This window comes from Tamandua tetradactyla, chromosome 2 (assembly GCF_023851605.1).
Source record: "Tamandua tetradactyla isolate mTamTet1 chromosome 2, mTamTet1.pri, whole genome shotgun sequence".
Lineage (NCBI taxonomy): Eukaryota > Metazoa > Chordata > Mammalia > Pilosa > Myrmecophagidae > Tamandua > Tamandua tetradactyla.
In genome coordinates, this window is record NC_135328.1 from 181,061,544 (window position 1) to 181,079,389 (window position 17,846).

The 17,846-nt window shown below is 36.9% G+C and overlaps 1 protein-coding gene, 1 long non-coding RNA gene and 1 other non-coding gene across 4 annotated transcripts in view; 2 read left to right on the top strand and 1 right to left on the bottom strand.

Moving 5' to 3' along the window:
* LOC143674380 (uncharacterized) overlaps window positions 1-17,846 on the top strand; it is a 172,007-nt gene that overhangs the window by 71,983 nt on the left and 82,178 nt on the right. The window lies entirely within an intron of this gene.
* On the bottom strand, window positions 12,200-13,147 carry LOC143663279 (olfactory receptor 2B6-like). Its single transcript, XM_077136970.1, has one exon. The coding sequence runs from the start codon at window positions 13,145-13,147 to the stop codon at window positions 12,200-12,202; it is 948 nt and encodes a 315-aa protein (XP_076993085.1).
* LOC143675352 (small nucleolar RNA SNORA70) lies at window positions 14,040-14,175 on the top strand. The gene has a single exon (XR_013171579.1). It is a non-coding gene; the product is annotated as a small nucleolar RNA SNORA70 (small nucleolar RNA).

The following is a 17,846-nucleotide window of genomic DNA, read 5'->3' on the forward strand; positions in this document are numbered from 1 at the left end:
GAAGGGGGAAATCAAGAAATGAATCCCATTTACAATTGCAACTAAAAGTAAAAAATACCTAGGAATAAATTTAACTAAAGAGACAAAAAACCTATAGAAAGAAAACTACAAAAAACTGCTAAAAGAAATCACAGAAGACCTAAATAGATGGAAGGGCATACCGTGTTCATGGATTGGAAGACTAAATATAGTTAAGATGTCAATCCTACCTAAATTGATTTACAGATTCAATGCAATACCAATCAAAATCCCAACAACTTATTTTTCAGAAATAGAAAAACCAATAAGCAAATTTATCTGGAAGGGCAGGGTGCCCCGAATTGCTAAAAACATCTTGAGGAAAAAAAACAAAGCTGGAGGTCTTGCACTGCCTGACTTTAAGGCATATTATGAAGCCACAGTGGTCAAAACAGCATGGTATTGGCATAAAGATAGATATATCAACCAATGGAATCGAATAGAGTGCTCAGATATAGACCCTCTCATCTATGGACATTTGATCTTTGATAAGGCAGTCAAGCCAACTCGCCTGGGACAGAACAGTCTCTTCAATAAATGGTGCCTAGAGAACTGGATATCCATATGCAAAAGAATGAAAGAAGACCCATATCTCACACCCTACACAAAAGTTAACTCAAAATGGATCAAAGATCTAAACATTAGGTCTAAGACCATAAAACAGTTAGAGGAAAATGTAGGGAGATATCTTATGAATCTTACAATTGGAGGCAGTTTTATGGACCTTAAACCTAAAGCAAGAGCACTGAAGAAGGAAATAAATAAATGGGAACTCCTCAAAAGTTAAACACTTTTGTGCATCAAAGAACTTCATCAAGAAAGTAGAAAGACAGCCTACACAATGGGAAACAATATTTGGAAATGACATATCAGATAAAGGTCTAGTATCCAAAATTTATAAAGAGATTGTTCAACTCACCAACAAAAAGACAGCCAACCCAATTACAAAATGGGAAAAAGACTTGAATAGACACCTCTCAGAGGAGGAAATACAAATGGCCAAAAGGCACATGAAGAGATGCTCAATGTCCCTGGCCATTAGAGAAATGCAAATCAAAACCACAATGAGATATCATCTCACACCCACCAGAATGGCCATTATCAACAAAACAGAAAATGACAAGTGCTGGAAAGGATGAGGTGAAAGAGACACACTTATCCACTGTTGGTGGGAATGTCAAATGTTGCAACCACTGTGGAAGGCAGTTTGGCGGTTCCTCAAAAAGCTGAATATAGAATTGTCATATGACCCAGCAATATCATTGCTGGGAATCTACTCAAAGGAATTAAGGGCAAAAACTCAAACGGACATTTGCACACCAATGTTTATAGCAGCGTTATTTACAATTGCAAAGAGATGGTAACAGCCAAAATGTCCATCAACAGACGAGTGGCTAAACAAACTGTGGTATATACATACGATGGAATATTATGCAGCTTTAAGACAGGATAAAATTATGAAGCATGTAATAACATGGATGGACCTAGAGAACATTATGCTGAGTGAGTCTAGCCAAAAACTAAAAGACAAATACTGTATGGTCCCAATGATGTGAATCGACATTCGAGAATAAACTTGGAATATGTCATTGGTAACAGAGTTCAGCAGGTGTTAGAAACAGGGTAAGATAATGGGTAATTGGAGCTGATGGGATACAGACTGTGCAACAGGACTAGATACAAAAACTCAAAAATGGACAGCACAATAATACCTAATTGTAAAGTAATCATGTTAAAACACTGAATGAAGCTGCATCCGAGCTATAGGTTTTTGTTTTGTTTTGTTTTGTTTTTACTATTATTACTTTTATTTTTTTCTCTATTTTAACATTCTGTATCTTTTTCGGTTGTGTTGCTAGTTCTTATAAACTGATGGAAACGTACTAAGAAACGATGATCATGCATCTATGTGATGATGTTAAGAATTACTGATTGCGTGTGTAGAATGGTATGATTTCTAAATGTTGGGTTAATTTCTTTTTTTCCGTTAATTAATAAAAAAAAAAGAATCAATTATAGAACACACACACACACACACAAAAATCCAAGCATAGATGTCTTGGGCATATTAGCATCTTGCTTCGGGTTTTTCTGTGGTAATTTTTTTTCAACTTGTTTTTTATGAAGTGAAATCCCCGGCAAAATGTCCTATGTTGATATTGGGAGTCATTTTTAATGGGTAACAACTGAAGAGTTTGATTATTATTATCAAAATTATGTGTATCAACTGCCATAGTTGAATTGATTAATACATTAAAAGGTTTTATTGGAACATAAAAAAAAAAGAGCAGACTAACAAAGAAAATTCACTTTAATCAGAAAATATGATAATGTTAGTATGGAAAATAATAAAAATACTATCTACCTCACGCATAGTCTTTATTTATCCCAACTGCATACAATTAGAAATAAATAGTAACAACTTTACAAAGCTCTTTGGGCAAGCATACTTCCTTTTAATAACAGTATTCATGAAGGGGAGAAGAAAAAGAAATGCTACAAAATAATCAAAGAAGGAAAAAAAGTATTCTTGGGTTTGGAACACAGCCAGGCATCTATACACTATATACTTACAACACACAAATGATTACTTTACAATATGCCAGTTACAATATGAATTACAATATGCCAGATTCTTTAAAATCCAGATAATTAAGAAATTTGCCATCTATTATTCCAGTATGTGGAAGAATTTAGATTTGTAGTGACTTTATTAATGTCAGGCAGTATATTTTGTGAGTGTATTACACAATCAGGATAGGAAGTACTATCATACTAGCATATTGTAATTAATTAAGAAGCCAGATTCTTTAAAATCCAGATAATTAAGAAATTTGTATTTCTTATTAAACTTAACTGATTGCTTAAATAAGATATTTTTAAAGCAGCAGCATATCTTTATTTTAATTATATTTTATATGTGTCACCATTGCCAGGTACATTGTCCAAGTTTATGCAATCTGTTTACTTAGGCTATTTTTAAGGAGGAATTTTGAGAATGTACTTATAATACTAGCTTATTTTATTAGTCAGCTTCTATAAATTTAGGGAAAACATACTTACCTAGAATAAAGTTGTGTTTTTTTGATAACCAAGAATTAGTATTTAAGGATGATTTTGATTACTGAATCATTATATAAATATACCTTTTTGTTTTCTGGTATATTAGACAGAGGAGAATACCTGAAGTCCATAAACTATAATTCAGCTGTCCTGAAAGCTGAAATGATTGTAAAAGCCCTTATCTTGTGCTTTGTAATTGTAAGAGCTTTTACTCCCTTTAAAGAGTCATTATATTGTAAAGCAAGGGCCCTAATGCTAATCAAGAATTTGAAGTTGGCCATTAATTAGTTCTAGCACCTTACATTTGTAAATTCCTAAACTCTGTTATTGAAAAGATAACTTGTCTCCCTTTCTTTCAGTTTACACCATTAGTATTAAAATGATAATTCTGCCTCCCTTCCTTTCTGCTTAAGTAACACTGTCTCCTTTCCTACTTAGAACTTGCTATTTGAAATTGTAATCACCTCATCTCTCCTTGCTAAAATCCATAAAAACCTTGAACCCCCTAAACTCAGGGAGACAGAGCTTGGGCTGACAGGGCACCTTTTCTCCCACTACATGCCTAATAATAAACTTTTTCTTTCTTTGAAACCCTGGTATCTCAGGAATTGGTTATTGAGCACATCAGGCAAAGAATCTACCACCTCTTTCTATAAAAAGGCATTATAAAAACAGGAATTGGGGTGGGCTGTGGTGGCTCAGTGGCAGAGTTCTCTCCTGCCATGCCCGAAACCCGGGTTTGATTCCCTGTGCCTGCCCATGCAAAACAAACAAACAAACACAAAAAAACAAAAACAAACCAGGAATTGGACTAGAATTTGTCACTGCGATTTTGTAGTTATATTTCCTTATTCCTTCTATTGTAGGTTAAAAAAGTTCTCTTTGCTTTCATAATATCTAATTATGAACCACCTTAAGAGTATATTGACTATTAAGTTCTGGAAAATAGACAGCAATTGTTAATTTGCCTCAAGCCTAAATCCAGGAAAACCTCTCCGTATCCCTCCAAGGCCTTTTGCTTACTGAAATGTGGCAATTAGATCTTATTCAGATACTCCTATCCCAAGGCTTGTCATAATTTAATAATGACCTGATTACTATGGTTACCACTGCAAATGTATTTTTGGAAAAAAATAATTTTAACAAACATAGCCTATTCCACAGCATTTCTTCCATGTCTACCATTTCTAATCTCTAGGCCCTGTAGAAAAGAATTCTAAACCACACCTTCCCCATCTTTTTGCACCCAGCCCTTCTCTCATAGCTGCCTTAGGTGGTTAGGTTATGAGGGCAGGGGTAGATGAGACAGAAAGAATGAGGCCTGGCCTGTTGAACTTGGCTAAAAGTTGGGTTTTTCTTTAACTTTTTTTTTGTGTGTGTGAAATATAATATATATTTTAAAAAGGCAATAAATTTCCAAGTACATTTTAATAAGTAGTTATAGAACAGATTTCAAAGTTTGGTAAGGGTTACAGTTTCATGATTTTTTTTTTTTCTTATAGCTGCTCCAAGACACTGGAGACCAACAGAAACATCAATATAATGATTCAGCAGTCATACTCATTTGTTAAATCCCATCTGCTCTGTTATACACCATTGGAAATGGCCTTTACTTTTTCCCCTGAAGCAGTCTTCTGGTAGCCCTCTGCTGCCTTAGGGAAATTCCGGGGTGACTTCTTTCTAATGCCTAGGTTTGTTTTTAAAAACGAAGGCTTTGAATCCTGCAGCCCATAAGTTTTTTTCTTTTCTTTCCCTCTGGGACTCCAAGAGTACTAGTTTATATAAAAAGGGCCTATTTATCTTTAAGCAATTTGACTAGAACTCTTTAAGAAGTCTTTTATTAACTTGTTATTGCCATCCAGAAGTATGAGAATATGCATTTGGACAGGAAGACAGAAACAAATGGAAAGTTAATCACTATTTATGTTTATGTTAGAAACAGAATCAGATAAATACTTTTGAGAGGAGCAAATAAAGGATTGAATATACATTACCTTATCCCATTTCTGCCCTATTGCAGAACAATTATAGAGCCATTCTCAGGCCATTTCTCCCCTGATTTGAAATCATATTGAGTTCACAATGGGTTATAGAGATAAACCTTGTTCTCAAAGGCTCATAGCTAAAATCTTTCCAATTTTTCAGTACAGCTAACAGGTTCGCATTTTAAAGAATTTCTGTAATCAGTAACCAACTCAGAACACTTGATCAATACAAATACAGTAAGATGCCAACTAACAAATTTAAAGACACTTAACACTTACTGTATATTTAAGTAACACATTTTATTAGTTAGGGTTCTCTAGAGAAACAATCAGCAGGAAATATTCATAAATATAAGATTTATAAAAGTGTCTCACATAACCATAGGACGTAGAGTCCAAAATCCATGGGGCAGACTGTGAAGCTGATGACTCTGATGGAGGGTCTGGACGAACTCCACAGGAGAAACTCACCGGCTGAAGCAGGAAGAGCGTCTGTCTTTTCTGAATCCTCCTTAAAACGCTTCCAGTGATTAGATTAAGCATCACTCATTGCAGAAGACACGCCCCTTGGCTGATTACAAATGGAATCAGTTGTGGATGCAGCCAACGTGATCATGATTTCATTCTATGAACTATCCTCATCGCAACAGACAGACCAGCACTTGCCCAAGCAGACAAACAGGTACCACCACTTGGCCAAGTTGACACATGAACCTGACCATGACACACATCAATTAATAACTAGACAAAATGCACCAATTAACAATAAAATAGGCCTCAGTATATCTAAGTAACATACCTATTAACAATTAAACCAGCATTAAACACTTACTATACCTAGATAACACACTGGTTAATAGTTAAACAGGCATACATAATTTCGTTGAATGCCAACTAATTGTTTGATTACTCATTTTCCAGGAGTATACTTGACAGACAAACTCAAGTCAGGGTCTCAAACCCCATACTGAATGGTTCCCAGAAAACAGCAAGTGTAGAGGTCAGAGCAAGGGGGATCATTCTGGAAATGGGATCTGCTGCACTAACTTCCTGAGCCACTTCTACCTTGATGACCCACTCACCCAGTCAGATGTCTGGACTTGGAACTGAAAACGGGTTCTCTCTTTGAAGATTTTTAAAGCGCAAAAGGGTCTGGAGTGCTGGCAGAGCAGAAAAACCCGGTTGCCGAGCTTCTAGACTAAATACAGTCCAGCAGCCACAAAGGACTGGGTTACTGCGTTGTCCTGTCCTACCAGTGTTCCAGAGCCTCAGGCAGCATCACATCTGGGTGACCAAATTGGTACCAGACAAGGGCCATGAGTTCTCTGCCTGATGTGCTCAATTCCTGAGACATAGGGGTTTCAAAGAAAGAATTAGTGCTAGGTGCAAAGCAGGAGATCCAATGGCCTATAGACTCTAAAGTCTGTCTCCCCAAACCTCAGTAATTGTAATAGTTTTATAGCATTAAAAGATGGACAGTTTTTAGGGTCACAAGCACAGTAGCACCAGATGATGTAATTAGAGGCGATTTCATTATTGAGCATGTGCAGATCGATTACTTGCTTAGTCACAGAAAGTATGTAAAAAAATAGCGGCCTTAATATGATAATGGGCATGATTTTTAGTATTATCATGAGGTATAGGTGACTTATAGGTTAAAGTCTAAGTGACCATGCGTGTCAGGTGGCATATTTTGGGTAGATCCAGCTTCAGTTATCAGGATAACTTTAGACATAGGTTGGGTTAGCTCTGGGATGACCCAAGACTCTTCATTAATAAACACTAGAGGCTATCTTTAGTGATCACAAGACTCTAAAGTTGAACAACCAGGTAAAAATGGGTATAAGTAAGTAAACGTTAGTCACAAGGTTTTAATATCACAAGGGCACGAGATAAAAGCTGTTCAATTATTATCAGAGATCAAAGCAGCTGGATTACAGTTCAGAGATTTCAAGTATTCTCCCTGCCTACTCTAATATTCCAGAAAGTAAAAAGGAATCTCTTTATATATTATATATAATAATTCAGTAATCATAATCATCCCTTAAATCCTAACTTCTCAGTTACAACTAGGATATAAAGACAGTGACTTTTAAAAACTTATTTTTGTAAACACTGTGTTCTTTCTTGTGTGAGATCATTTATGTCTCATTTTGTTAGTTTTGTTGTTACCTAGTGACTTGTTAGCACTTTCTTAAAAACCTGGAACCCCCATAAAAAAATGGATTGGCATTCTATTGGGGGCACTCCTTCAATGCCTACCAAGGTCATTTGTGTCTGTCTTTGTCTTCATTTCCTGCTTGCACAGAGCCTAAATGTCTGCTGGAGGTGAAAGTTTAGGATATTTTCAGATCTTTTTTGAGCATGTGTCCAACCCTGGACATACATTTGGCCTTCTTGTCGCCTGTATACCTAGAGTTTTTCGAAGTCCTATTTCCCCATGTAGCTCCTCCCCCAGCCTCTTATTCCCAGGATTCTGAGTCTACCTGCTGCTTTGTCCAATCTGTTTTTGCTTGCCCCAGGTGGCATCTGCAAACCGCACCAGGAATGAGAGCCTCTGTCCCCATGGCTGCTGAGGAGCTAGGGAGAGGGGATGGTATATAGGTATAGGTAAGTTACTAAAACTCTACAATGTTTTTCTATTGAAATTCAGAAGCTTCTTTCTTCATTAAGCATTTCCCTGGTTGCTGTGAGTGTTTTTGTTTGTTTGTTTTTAGTTTCCCAAGTTCCAAAAGAGTTGATTCTAACTATTTTTGCTGTTTAATAGTTGCTTTAGTGGAGGGATAGAGTTTTAGAGTCCTTGTTCTTCCATTTTCAATCTTATGCAGGGTTTTATTTTTTTATTTTATATATATATATTTGTTTATTTATTTATGCAGGGTTTTACGAGAATTTCCAGAAGCTATTTTTCAAATGAAGATTAATTATTGACAGAAGAGGGAATCTCCATACCCTAAAATCCTAGGGGCTTGCACAGTGATTCTCCTTTTGGTACCTGCATCCCTGTTTGCTAAAAAACCTCTGATACTATTGAGTCTATTTAGTTATAAGGCCTGGGTGGCAGTCTGGAATATCTTGGACATGCTGAATAACTTTTTCTGGAAGCTTTACGGGTTATCTAGTTAGTGGTTTAAGGCAACACACACAAAATTTATATGCTCATCATGCCACTTTTTTCAGGATAGTTAGTACAAGGGGCCTCAACTTGTTTCTCACTTTGGAAATGATATTCCGACATGCCCTACACCAGTGGACCTCTAGAAATTTCACCAATGTGGCAGGGCCCTGAACTTTCACAGGGTTAATCTCCCATTATCTGGCATGCATTAATCTTACTAAGGTACTTGACCAAGAGTAAGAGCATCTACATATCCCTGAGACAAGACTGCAAAGGTAGACAAAGGAATAAAGAATATTCCAAACCACATGCATTAGAAATAGCCTTATACAAACAAATTTGAATGGTATATTAACAGTTTCTGCTGTCAAAGGGACTCAAGGTCAAGATGAGCATTAGAGCCTTTAAGATCCCTTCCAGCCAGAGATTTTATGTTTCTGAGGCCAGTGTTGACCACTCACTTGGTGGTGCTGATACGTCAGGGGGAAGCAAAACTGATCCAGGCTGAAGTCGCTAGGAAACTTTTTGAAGAAGAGACCTGTATGGGGCCTTAATAGATGAGTAAGAAGACAGTTGGGAAGTGGGGGAAGAGGACATTTTGTGTAGAATAGTCTATATAAAAGCCTGAGGAGTAGGGATTGGCTAAAGTAGAGGGATCATGTTAGGAGGTAGGGAAATTGGGTGGTCCTGCTGTGGCATTTCTACTATTCTGAGAGCTCTAAGAAGGAAGCCTCATTAGTTCCAGTGCATGATTCTTAGAGGCTCCCTCTAGGGACCCCAAAGCGATTTTCCTAATGAGTCCCCAAGAAATTCAATCAGCATCTCTGGCTCACAGCTCCATTTCTGTCTCCAGAAAATGAAGTTCCTCATCCTCAGTGCTTCTCTCCTTGGAGACCACAGCCTTCATATAGGAAACCCTGGCACTTCCCTTCCCACAGTTCCCCATCACTCTTAGATCTAGTATTCTTATAATACTTGGGGAATACTAAGAGCTCTTTAGACTGATAATTCCCACAAATTTATCTTTTGGAAAAACTTGTTAATATGCAAAGCAGACTATTAGAATTTATTAGTCTTTTGGGTTTTCTTAACATTCAGATGATCCTTGGTTTACAAATAAAACTTTTTTTCTAAGCACTTGAGAGTAAATGGAATATGTTGTAATTGAATCCTAATAGAAAGACAAATAATAGACTACTCTTGTACCACCTTTTGTAAAGCAATAATATTTGTCTGAAGCTGGACTGCTAAAAATTTGGTTTACTTTGATAATACTAGAAATAATAATTTCTTGGTTAATGTGGCAGCAGATATTGCTTGTATTGGACCTAAAACTCACTCTCTTGCTTTGCTTTGCTCCTTCTTATTTTTACCCTCTGACTTGAGATCAATGCTATGTAGTCAATGCAAATTCATATGTATCTAGGACTGACAAAATCAGCTGATAACCTGAGAATGGGTCCTTTCATACATGATATATGGGAGTGTAAATTGATGCAAGTCTTTTGGAAAGTCATTTTGTAACAGTTATCAAAACAATATTTCTATTGTTAAGATATATCTGCTAACCTCTGGCCCTTAAAATATGCTACTTAAAAGCCAGTTATATAAGACAAATTTTGTTCTAGAAAATTTCCTTAGGTCTCTCCATGATCACCTCATGTTATTAATCTTACTCTAACTCTCTGTCCCTTGGGTTACTGGGTCTGAAACCTCTACAGTTAATAACTATTCTATTCCCTTGGATTTGATGACCAGTTCAGATTCTTGCTTTGGTTTATTGACTATCTTATTGTAGTTTACTTCCCTCTTGGCTCACAGATATACTTGTATATCCCCTGCAACCTCAGGAAAAAGTGTCCCTGTTTTCTTGAAATACAACTGGTCTGCCTTACTTCATTGACTTCTTTCTCCACAATAACAAGAGAGGATATCTGAACATTGGAATACAGAAAATAGTTATCATTCCTAGAGTAATTTATCTCAGACATTGATAATAGTTAAAAATTACAAGACTCTAAATTTCCAACAAAGGGGACTATCATTATGGCATGATAGCTGCATGAAATATTACATTAAATATCACAAAGAGCTTATTATAATACAGAAAAAAAGATTTGCCAGAATATAAATGGCAGGAGAGCAGGAATTTGCTCTCTGCTTTTCCTACTGCTTTTCTTGGGCTTAGAACATTGCCTGACATATAGTTGGCACTCAATAGATATTGATTGAGAAAAAAGGATAAACATATAAAAAAAGGAAATTAAGTTGGATACACAAAATAGTCACAATTGTGTAAACTAAAAATTCAACAAGATATGCACAGAAAATTTTGGAATTTTAATAGGAGTGGCCTTTGGGTGGAGAAAATATCCAATTTGATTTTTTTTATCTTCCTGCTACTCTTCTGTGCTTTGTAAGGTGTCCAAAATAAACATATATTAAAGGGAGCCCTTATATTTCCCAAAATGTGGCAGGTAGATTCAAATAAGAACTTACTATCAATATCTATACTCCCTTGGCACCAACCTACTTTATCAGACTGCTTTTTTGAATACCCAACTGAGGTCTAAATAGAAATAACTGAGTACATTTAATGGGACTTCTATGAGTCCACTAGTGGAGCTGGATTATTTGGAGCAATCTACCTTCATTCATTATGTCTCATTAATTTTGGTGTGTCTGTGTAATGAAAATATGACTCTCTGGGCATGCAGTCAATTACCACATATGTATATGACCCATAACCTGTGAACTCACAATAAACCTGAATTTAACTTTTGGAGTTAGACTAATACAAGCTACTGTTCATAAATTAATAATCGTTTTCCAAAGTATTTGGTTTTGAAGGCCATAACTTTATAATTATAATGTATACAATTACTTAAATTTTAAGGCCTGTTCCTATTTGAGCTTAAAGCAATTATCTTGTATAGGCAGAGTCAGATATGTTGATTACTTTCACTTTACAGATGGAAGGACTGAGTTCCAGAGAGAATGGGTACTTTTTCCAAGGTATCAACAGACTGAGACTAAGGTTCAGGGTTCTTCCCATTATCCTCATGGTCTCTCTGGTGACAGAGGAAATTTAAGAGAGATCAGTTGTGGATATTGAGACACTGTTTTTATAAACAAAAGTCTGGGTTGCTCGAAGCCACAGTTGGTGTAGGTGCAATGGAAACAGGAGAGGGACCCATGAAAGTGAAAAAAAAGATCTGAAAGGAGAGTTGATGAGATTGCAAACCAAGGATGGAGGTAGGCTTGGAAAAATCACCCAATAAACATTTATTGAGATGTTACTATTCCACTGTACAATGCTACCTACTTAAGTTAAGGGATGCTGGTATGGAGGATCTAAAGTATTCAATAAAGGTTTAGATTTTGAGAATCTAACCATGTAGTTATGACTTAGAAAAAGTGTTTTAAACTTGCTTCAATACTATTCCATCCATTATCTCAGCTGAGCTCAAAAGTTGCTATTTCTTGAAATGTGGCACAGTATAATGGACCAGAGTAGGCTCTGGAACTTTACTACCTAGTTTCAAACCCCAGCTGTGTTACTTTCTAGCTTGAGGCATTTGATGATTTGTTTAATCTTTTTGTTCCTCAGTTTCTTCATCTGTGCCAAGGGGAGAGTAATGTCCACCTCCTAGAGTTGTTATGAAGATTAAAATAATTACATAGAAAGCAGTGAGCATCTTATCCAAACAGCTCAATAGAGTTACTTATTATTTAGGCACAATGAACATCATGAAAACACATTTTATGGGCATGGAAATTAAATCCCAGAGAAGTTAGGTGATTTTGCCACATGGGGTTAATGCTGGAGTTAAGCCTTGAACTCAGTTCTTCCTGTGTACTTTTCTATTGTTTCCATTGGCAAATTAATGTAAAAGTGGTTCTTTCTAAATAGCTCCCCAAATCCTGGCCTTCCCATTCAGTCCAATGACTTCATGGAAAGTGCCAATTGTGTAGACAGAAGACCAGAGGACTGAAGACAGTCCCAGTCCATGACCTACTGAGTGTCTTCACTTATTCTGATTAACTTAAGGAAAGCCCTTTTCACATCCTTGTTTCTGAGGCTGTAGATTATGGGGTTGAGAAAGGCAGAGATGACATTGTAGAACAGGGCCAACTTTTTGTCATCTTCTGGGGAGGCCTCAGAGCCAGGCCTCATATACATGATCATGCATGGAATACAGAACATGGTGACCACAGTGATGTGTGAAGCGCAGGTGGAGAAGGCTTTAATCCGGCCCTGTTTGGAACGAATCCTCAGAATAGCCATGAAGATGCGAACATATGAGGCCAGGATGAGGGATAATGGGACCAGGAGCAAGATAAAACCCAAGATAAAGTCCACTTGATCATTGAGTGATGTGTCTGCACAGGCCAACTTCAAGACAGCAGGAATTTCACAAAAGAAGTGGTTGATTTCATTGGGGCCACAGTAGGGCAGAGTCATTGCAAAGACAGTATAGACAAGTGCACAGGTGAAACCACAAAGGGCAGAGCTGACTGCCAGGAGTATACACAGCAATTGGCTCATCTGGACTCCATAGTGTAGTGGATAGCATATGGCAACATATCTGTCATAGGCCATTGCAGCAAAAATCCAGGTCTCAGTGATGCCCAAAGTCAAGAAAATGTACATTTGGACCACACATCCAACATAGGAGATGGTCTTATTCTCACTTACTAGATGAGCCAACATCTGGGGCACTGTGGTGGTGGCATAGCTGAGATCCAGTAGAGAGAGGATGCTGAGAAAAAAGTACATGGGAGTGTGAAGACGTGCATCTGCTCTGATAAGAGTAACAATAAGCCCATTTCCCAGGACTGTAAATAAATAAAGGAAGAGGAAGAAAAAGAAAAGAATCCAGTTGGTCCTAGGGTTTCTGGAGAAGCCCAGGAGAATAAATTCATTTATAGAACTGTGATTTCTCCATCCACGACTTTGCATGGCTTTCTGCCTGAAGAAAGAGAAAGACATATCCCTGATTCCTTTAAAGACTCAATGAAAGAGCATTACCTGAGATCCACATATGTGGGGGCCCAAACCAACACAGAGCTTAACCAATCACACCAAATTATCCACTCCACCCCCCTCAGGATGCATGTTATCCAAAATGGCCTTGCATAGTTCTAGGTACTTAGTAGAGAACCTATAAATATTTGCTGGTTTATTTAATTAATTAGGACTGGTAAAATTCCCAGGGCCCTTTGGGAGGAATTGTACAGAGGAGAAGTCTTATTTTGAGGAAGACACACACCTACACACACACACACACCCTAAACTGTTCAAAGTAAGGAGACTAGATAAATGGAAAAAATGTTGTATAATAAAACAAAAAGTTCTGGAGTTGCCTGGAGTTCCTGACTATTCCTTCAGATATAAAAACTAATAGTCACTGCAAAGACAGTGTAAATATTAAACAAAAAAACAAATACCATGCCTAGTTTCTTCTCTTTGCCTTCTTCTTCTCTAATATTGTATCTTTGAAAAACCCATGCATGATAAAAATTTAAGAAAAAGGGGAATTTCATGTAAAATTTTTGGGAAAAAAAAAGAAAAATCTCTTCCATAGAATCTTTGCCTCCCTCCTTCTCACCTTTTCAACTTTATCCACAGTGGTTACCAATGAAAAGTAAAAATTGTGAAAAAAAGTTTATAGGATTCCAGTCAACCAAGATGGTAGCATGATACCCTCTAGGGTGCTGTTTCATCACAGAATCTGTGAACAAGTCACAAAAATTGGCAGATCCATCTTTCTCAAAGATAAAACAGTTAGAGGAGTGCAGTAATTGGTCAAGTGCCAAATCAAGAAAGCACAACTTAAAAAATGGTAAGAGATCTGTAACTAATTTAACTGACTATCCTCCTTTCCCTTTGGGGGCCCAGTGAGCAATAAATTGTAGACATTAGCCATATCGGTAGTGTATGTAGCTTATTACCTATTTGGATTGGCCTAAGAGACCTTGGAAATAGCCCTTTCCTGTTGATGTTCATGTCTGATCTTGTGCTGTTCCAAATCTAGGCTCCAGACAGGTATGTGAGGTATCTTTGGAAAGCCCCAGGGTGTGGTAACCAGGGCCCACATTGGCCAAGTCATCATATCCATCTGCACTAAGCTTGAAAACAAGGGAAAATCCATATCCCCATAAAATGGGCTTTAAAAACTTTAATGCTGATAAATTTGACATACAGTGATTGAAAAGTATCTCATCCTGGATGTTTGTTGGATGATATACCATCCCAATCATGACCCCTTGTATAGTGGTGGGTCCTGCACCTATGACGGCTTTACCAGCACTTCCCTCACCTAACAGTGCCAACCAATACGCTATTTTCTGGTCATCTAAAAAGATGGTAGGAGAAGATTGAGATACCCTTGTTGGTTCCTTGTTCACTGGGAATACAATATGGAGCCAACCTGAACTCCCATTGTGATTTCCTGCTTTGTGTTGGAAGGAGCAGGATAATTCTTATGCACATACTGGAGTGCCTCTATGTTGGTGCCAAGCTATCTAGGGGAAGCATAAAAGATTGAACCAGGATATTTGCCTGTGACTTGTCTTCCCAGAACTCATCCTGCAGGCAGAAGCAACTTGCAGGCAGAAGCAACTTGCAGACAGCTAACACAGTTAGGAAACAATTATGACAAAGTGGCCTGGGATGAATAATTACCTGCTTTAAGTCTTACAATAGAGCTATGGGTGGGGAAGGGGAGAAAGTTTATTTTGTAAGGAGTAGAGGAGGTATTCAAATTCCTGTACATAGAAAAATTCCTAAGGCCATTAGCAAGCACAAACACAAGACAAGATGGATGCAGACTCAGAAAAGATGAAGAGGACACCACATTCCACATTCATTTCAGGTTGGTCTTCTTGATAGGAGGGTTAAACTCTGAAGGAGAGCAACCAGTCAATGCAGAGACAATTCACAAAGATTGTGAATGGTGATTTTTGCATTGGTTTGTTTGCTTTTGTTAGCTCCTGACACTCAAGGAAATATCCACGATATCATTAGCAGGATGCAAGTTCAAGAAACAGATATTTCAGGGACTAAATTCCAGATTTTTAAAATATGAAAATATGTAGTGTGCAACAAAAGATTACAAGTTAAGCAACGAAACAGGAAATGATGGCCAATTCCATGGACAGTATTAAAATCCAGAGACCATCAATGAAGAAGACCTGATATTGAACATACCATAAAACACTTTTAAAAAATGATCCTTAATATGCTCAAGGAGATAAAGGAAAATGCAAAGTAAGAACTAAATGTTATGAGGGAAACAATGAATGAAGAATTTGAGAATCTCAATAAAGATAGAGAAATTTTAGAAAGGAATCAAGCAGAGCTACTAGTGTTGAGAACCACAGTATTTGAAATGAAAGATTCCCTAGAGTGTTTCTTCAGCAGATTGGAGCTGGCAGGAAAAAAATCAGTGAAATCAAACATGTGAACATGAGACCATTGAAAGGATTCAGGCTTAGGCGCGAAAAAAAAAGCAAGAGAATATGTGAACAGAGCCTAGAGTCCTGTGGGACACCATCAAGCATAATGAGATGCTCATTCTTGGGTCCCAGAAACAAGAAGAAATAGAGAACTGGGCAAAAGGAGTAGTCAAAGAAATAATGGTAGGAAACTTCCCAAATTAAATGAAAGATGTGAATATGCACATTCAAGAAGTCCAATGAAAACCAAGCAATATAAACTTGAAGAGAAACACAACCAGATACATAGCATTCAAACTGTATAATGTCAAGGACAATGTGAGAAGGAGTACTTAGACTGAAAGGAAAGGACACTAGACAAAGGATCAAAAGTGGCATGAAGAAATGAAGACCTCTAGTAAAGATAACCATATGGGTGATTATAAATGCCAGTAAATAATTATAAATAAGACCTGGAACAAACAAGGATCCCCCCTGTCACCACAGTTATTCAGCATTGTAGTTGTACAAGAGAAATAAGGTAAGAAAAATAAATAAAAGGTATCACACTGGAAAATAAGAAGTGAAATTTTCCTATTTGCAGATTACATGATCCTGTATAAAGACATATATTGTTTGGTTGAGCTTATTGTGCTTTGAAGATGTGTGTTTTATATACTGAAAATATTACTGTTCATCGACAATGTCCCTGGTCATCCAAGAACTCTAATGGAGATGTACCATGAGATCAATATTGTTTTCACACCTGCTAACACAACACCCACACTGCAGCTCATGTATCAAGAAGTCATTTTAACTTTCAAGTCTTATTATTTAAGAAATACATTCCATAAGGCTGTATCTGAATTGATAGTAATTCCTGTGATGGATCTGGCCTAAGTAAATTGAATACCTTCTGGAAAGGATTCACCATTCTAGATGTCATTAAGAACATTTGTGATTCATGGGAGGAGTCACAATACAGACATTAATAGGAGTTTGGAAGAAGTTGTTTCCAACCCTTATGATGACTTTGAGGGGGTTCAAGGGTTCAGTGGAGGAAATAACTGCAGATGTGGTAGAAATACATAACTGAATTAGAAGTGGAGCCTGATGATATGACTGAATTGCTGCAATCTATTGATGAAACTTGGATGGATAAGGAGTTTCTTCTTATGGATGAGCAAAGAAAGTAATTTCTTGAGATGTAATGTACTCCTGGTGAACCTGCTATGGACATTGTTGAAAGGACAACAAATTATTTAGAATATGACATCAATTTAGTTGATAAAGTAGTGGCAGGGTTTGAGAAGATTGACTTGTCTGTGGATAAAATGCTATCAAACAATATCGCATGCTACAGAGGAATCTTTCATAAGATGAAGAGTTGATTGATACAGCAACTCCATTGTTGCTTTATTTTAAGAAATTGTCATATCAGTCATCAGCCATCAACATCAAGGCAAGACCCTCTATCAGCAAAAAGATTATGACTCCTGAAGCCTCAGATGTTGGCTAGAATTTTCAGCAATAAAGTGCTTTCTAAATTAAGGTATATTTTAGACATAATGCTATTGTACACCTAATAGACTACAATACAGTACATAACTTTTTTTTTCTTTGCATGGACAGGCACTGGGAATTGAACCTGGATCTCCGGCATACAGTACATAACTTTTATATGTACTGGGGAACCAAAAAGCTCGTGTGATTCATTTTATTGTGTTATTCACTTCATCGTGGTGGTCTGGATCTGAACGTGTAGTAACTATGAGATATGCCTATATAGAACAGCCTAAAAAATCGACAACAAAGCTATGAGAACTAATAAAAGAATTCAACAAAATAGCAGGATATAAGATCATCATGCCAAAAATCAGCACTGTTTCTATACAGTAGTAAAAAACAATCTGAAGAGGAAATCAATAGTAAAATTCCATATACACTAGCAAGTAAAAGAATCAAATGTCTAGGAAAAAGTTTAACCAAGGATGTAAATACAAAAAACTACAAAACATTGCTGAAAGAAATAAAAAAAACCTTAAATATATTGAAGGGCATTCTGTAATTCATAGAATGGAAGACTAAATAGTGTCAAGATGTCAATTTTACCCATAAAAAAATTCTATGAACTCTAGTCAAAATTTCAACAGCCTTCTTTGCAGAAATGGAAAAGCCAACAATCTAATTTCTATGGAAGGTAAGGGTCCTCAAATAGCCAA

Bases quoted from the DNA above. Each gene is read 5' to 3' on its own strand.
- LOC143663279 (XM_077136970.1), bottom strand. From the start codon at position 13,147: ATGCAAAGTCGTGGATGGAGAAATCACAGTTCTATAAATGAATTTATT.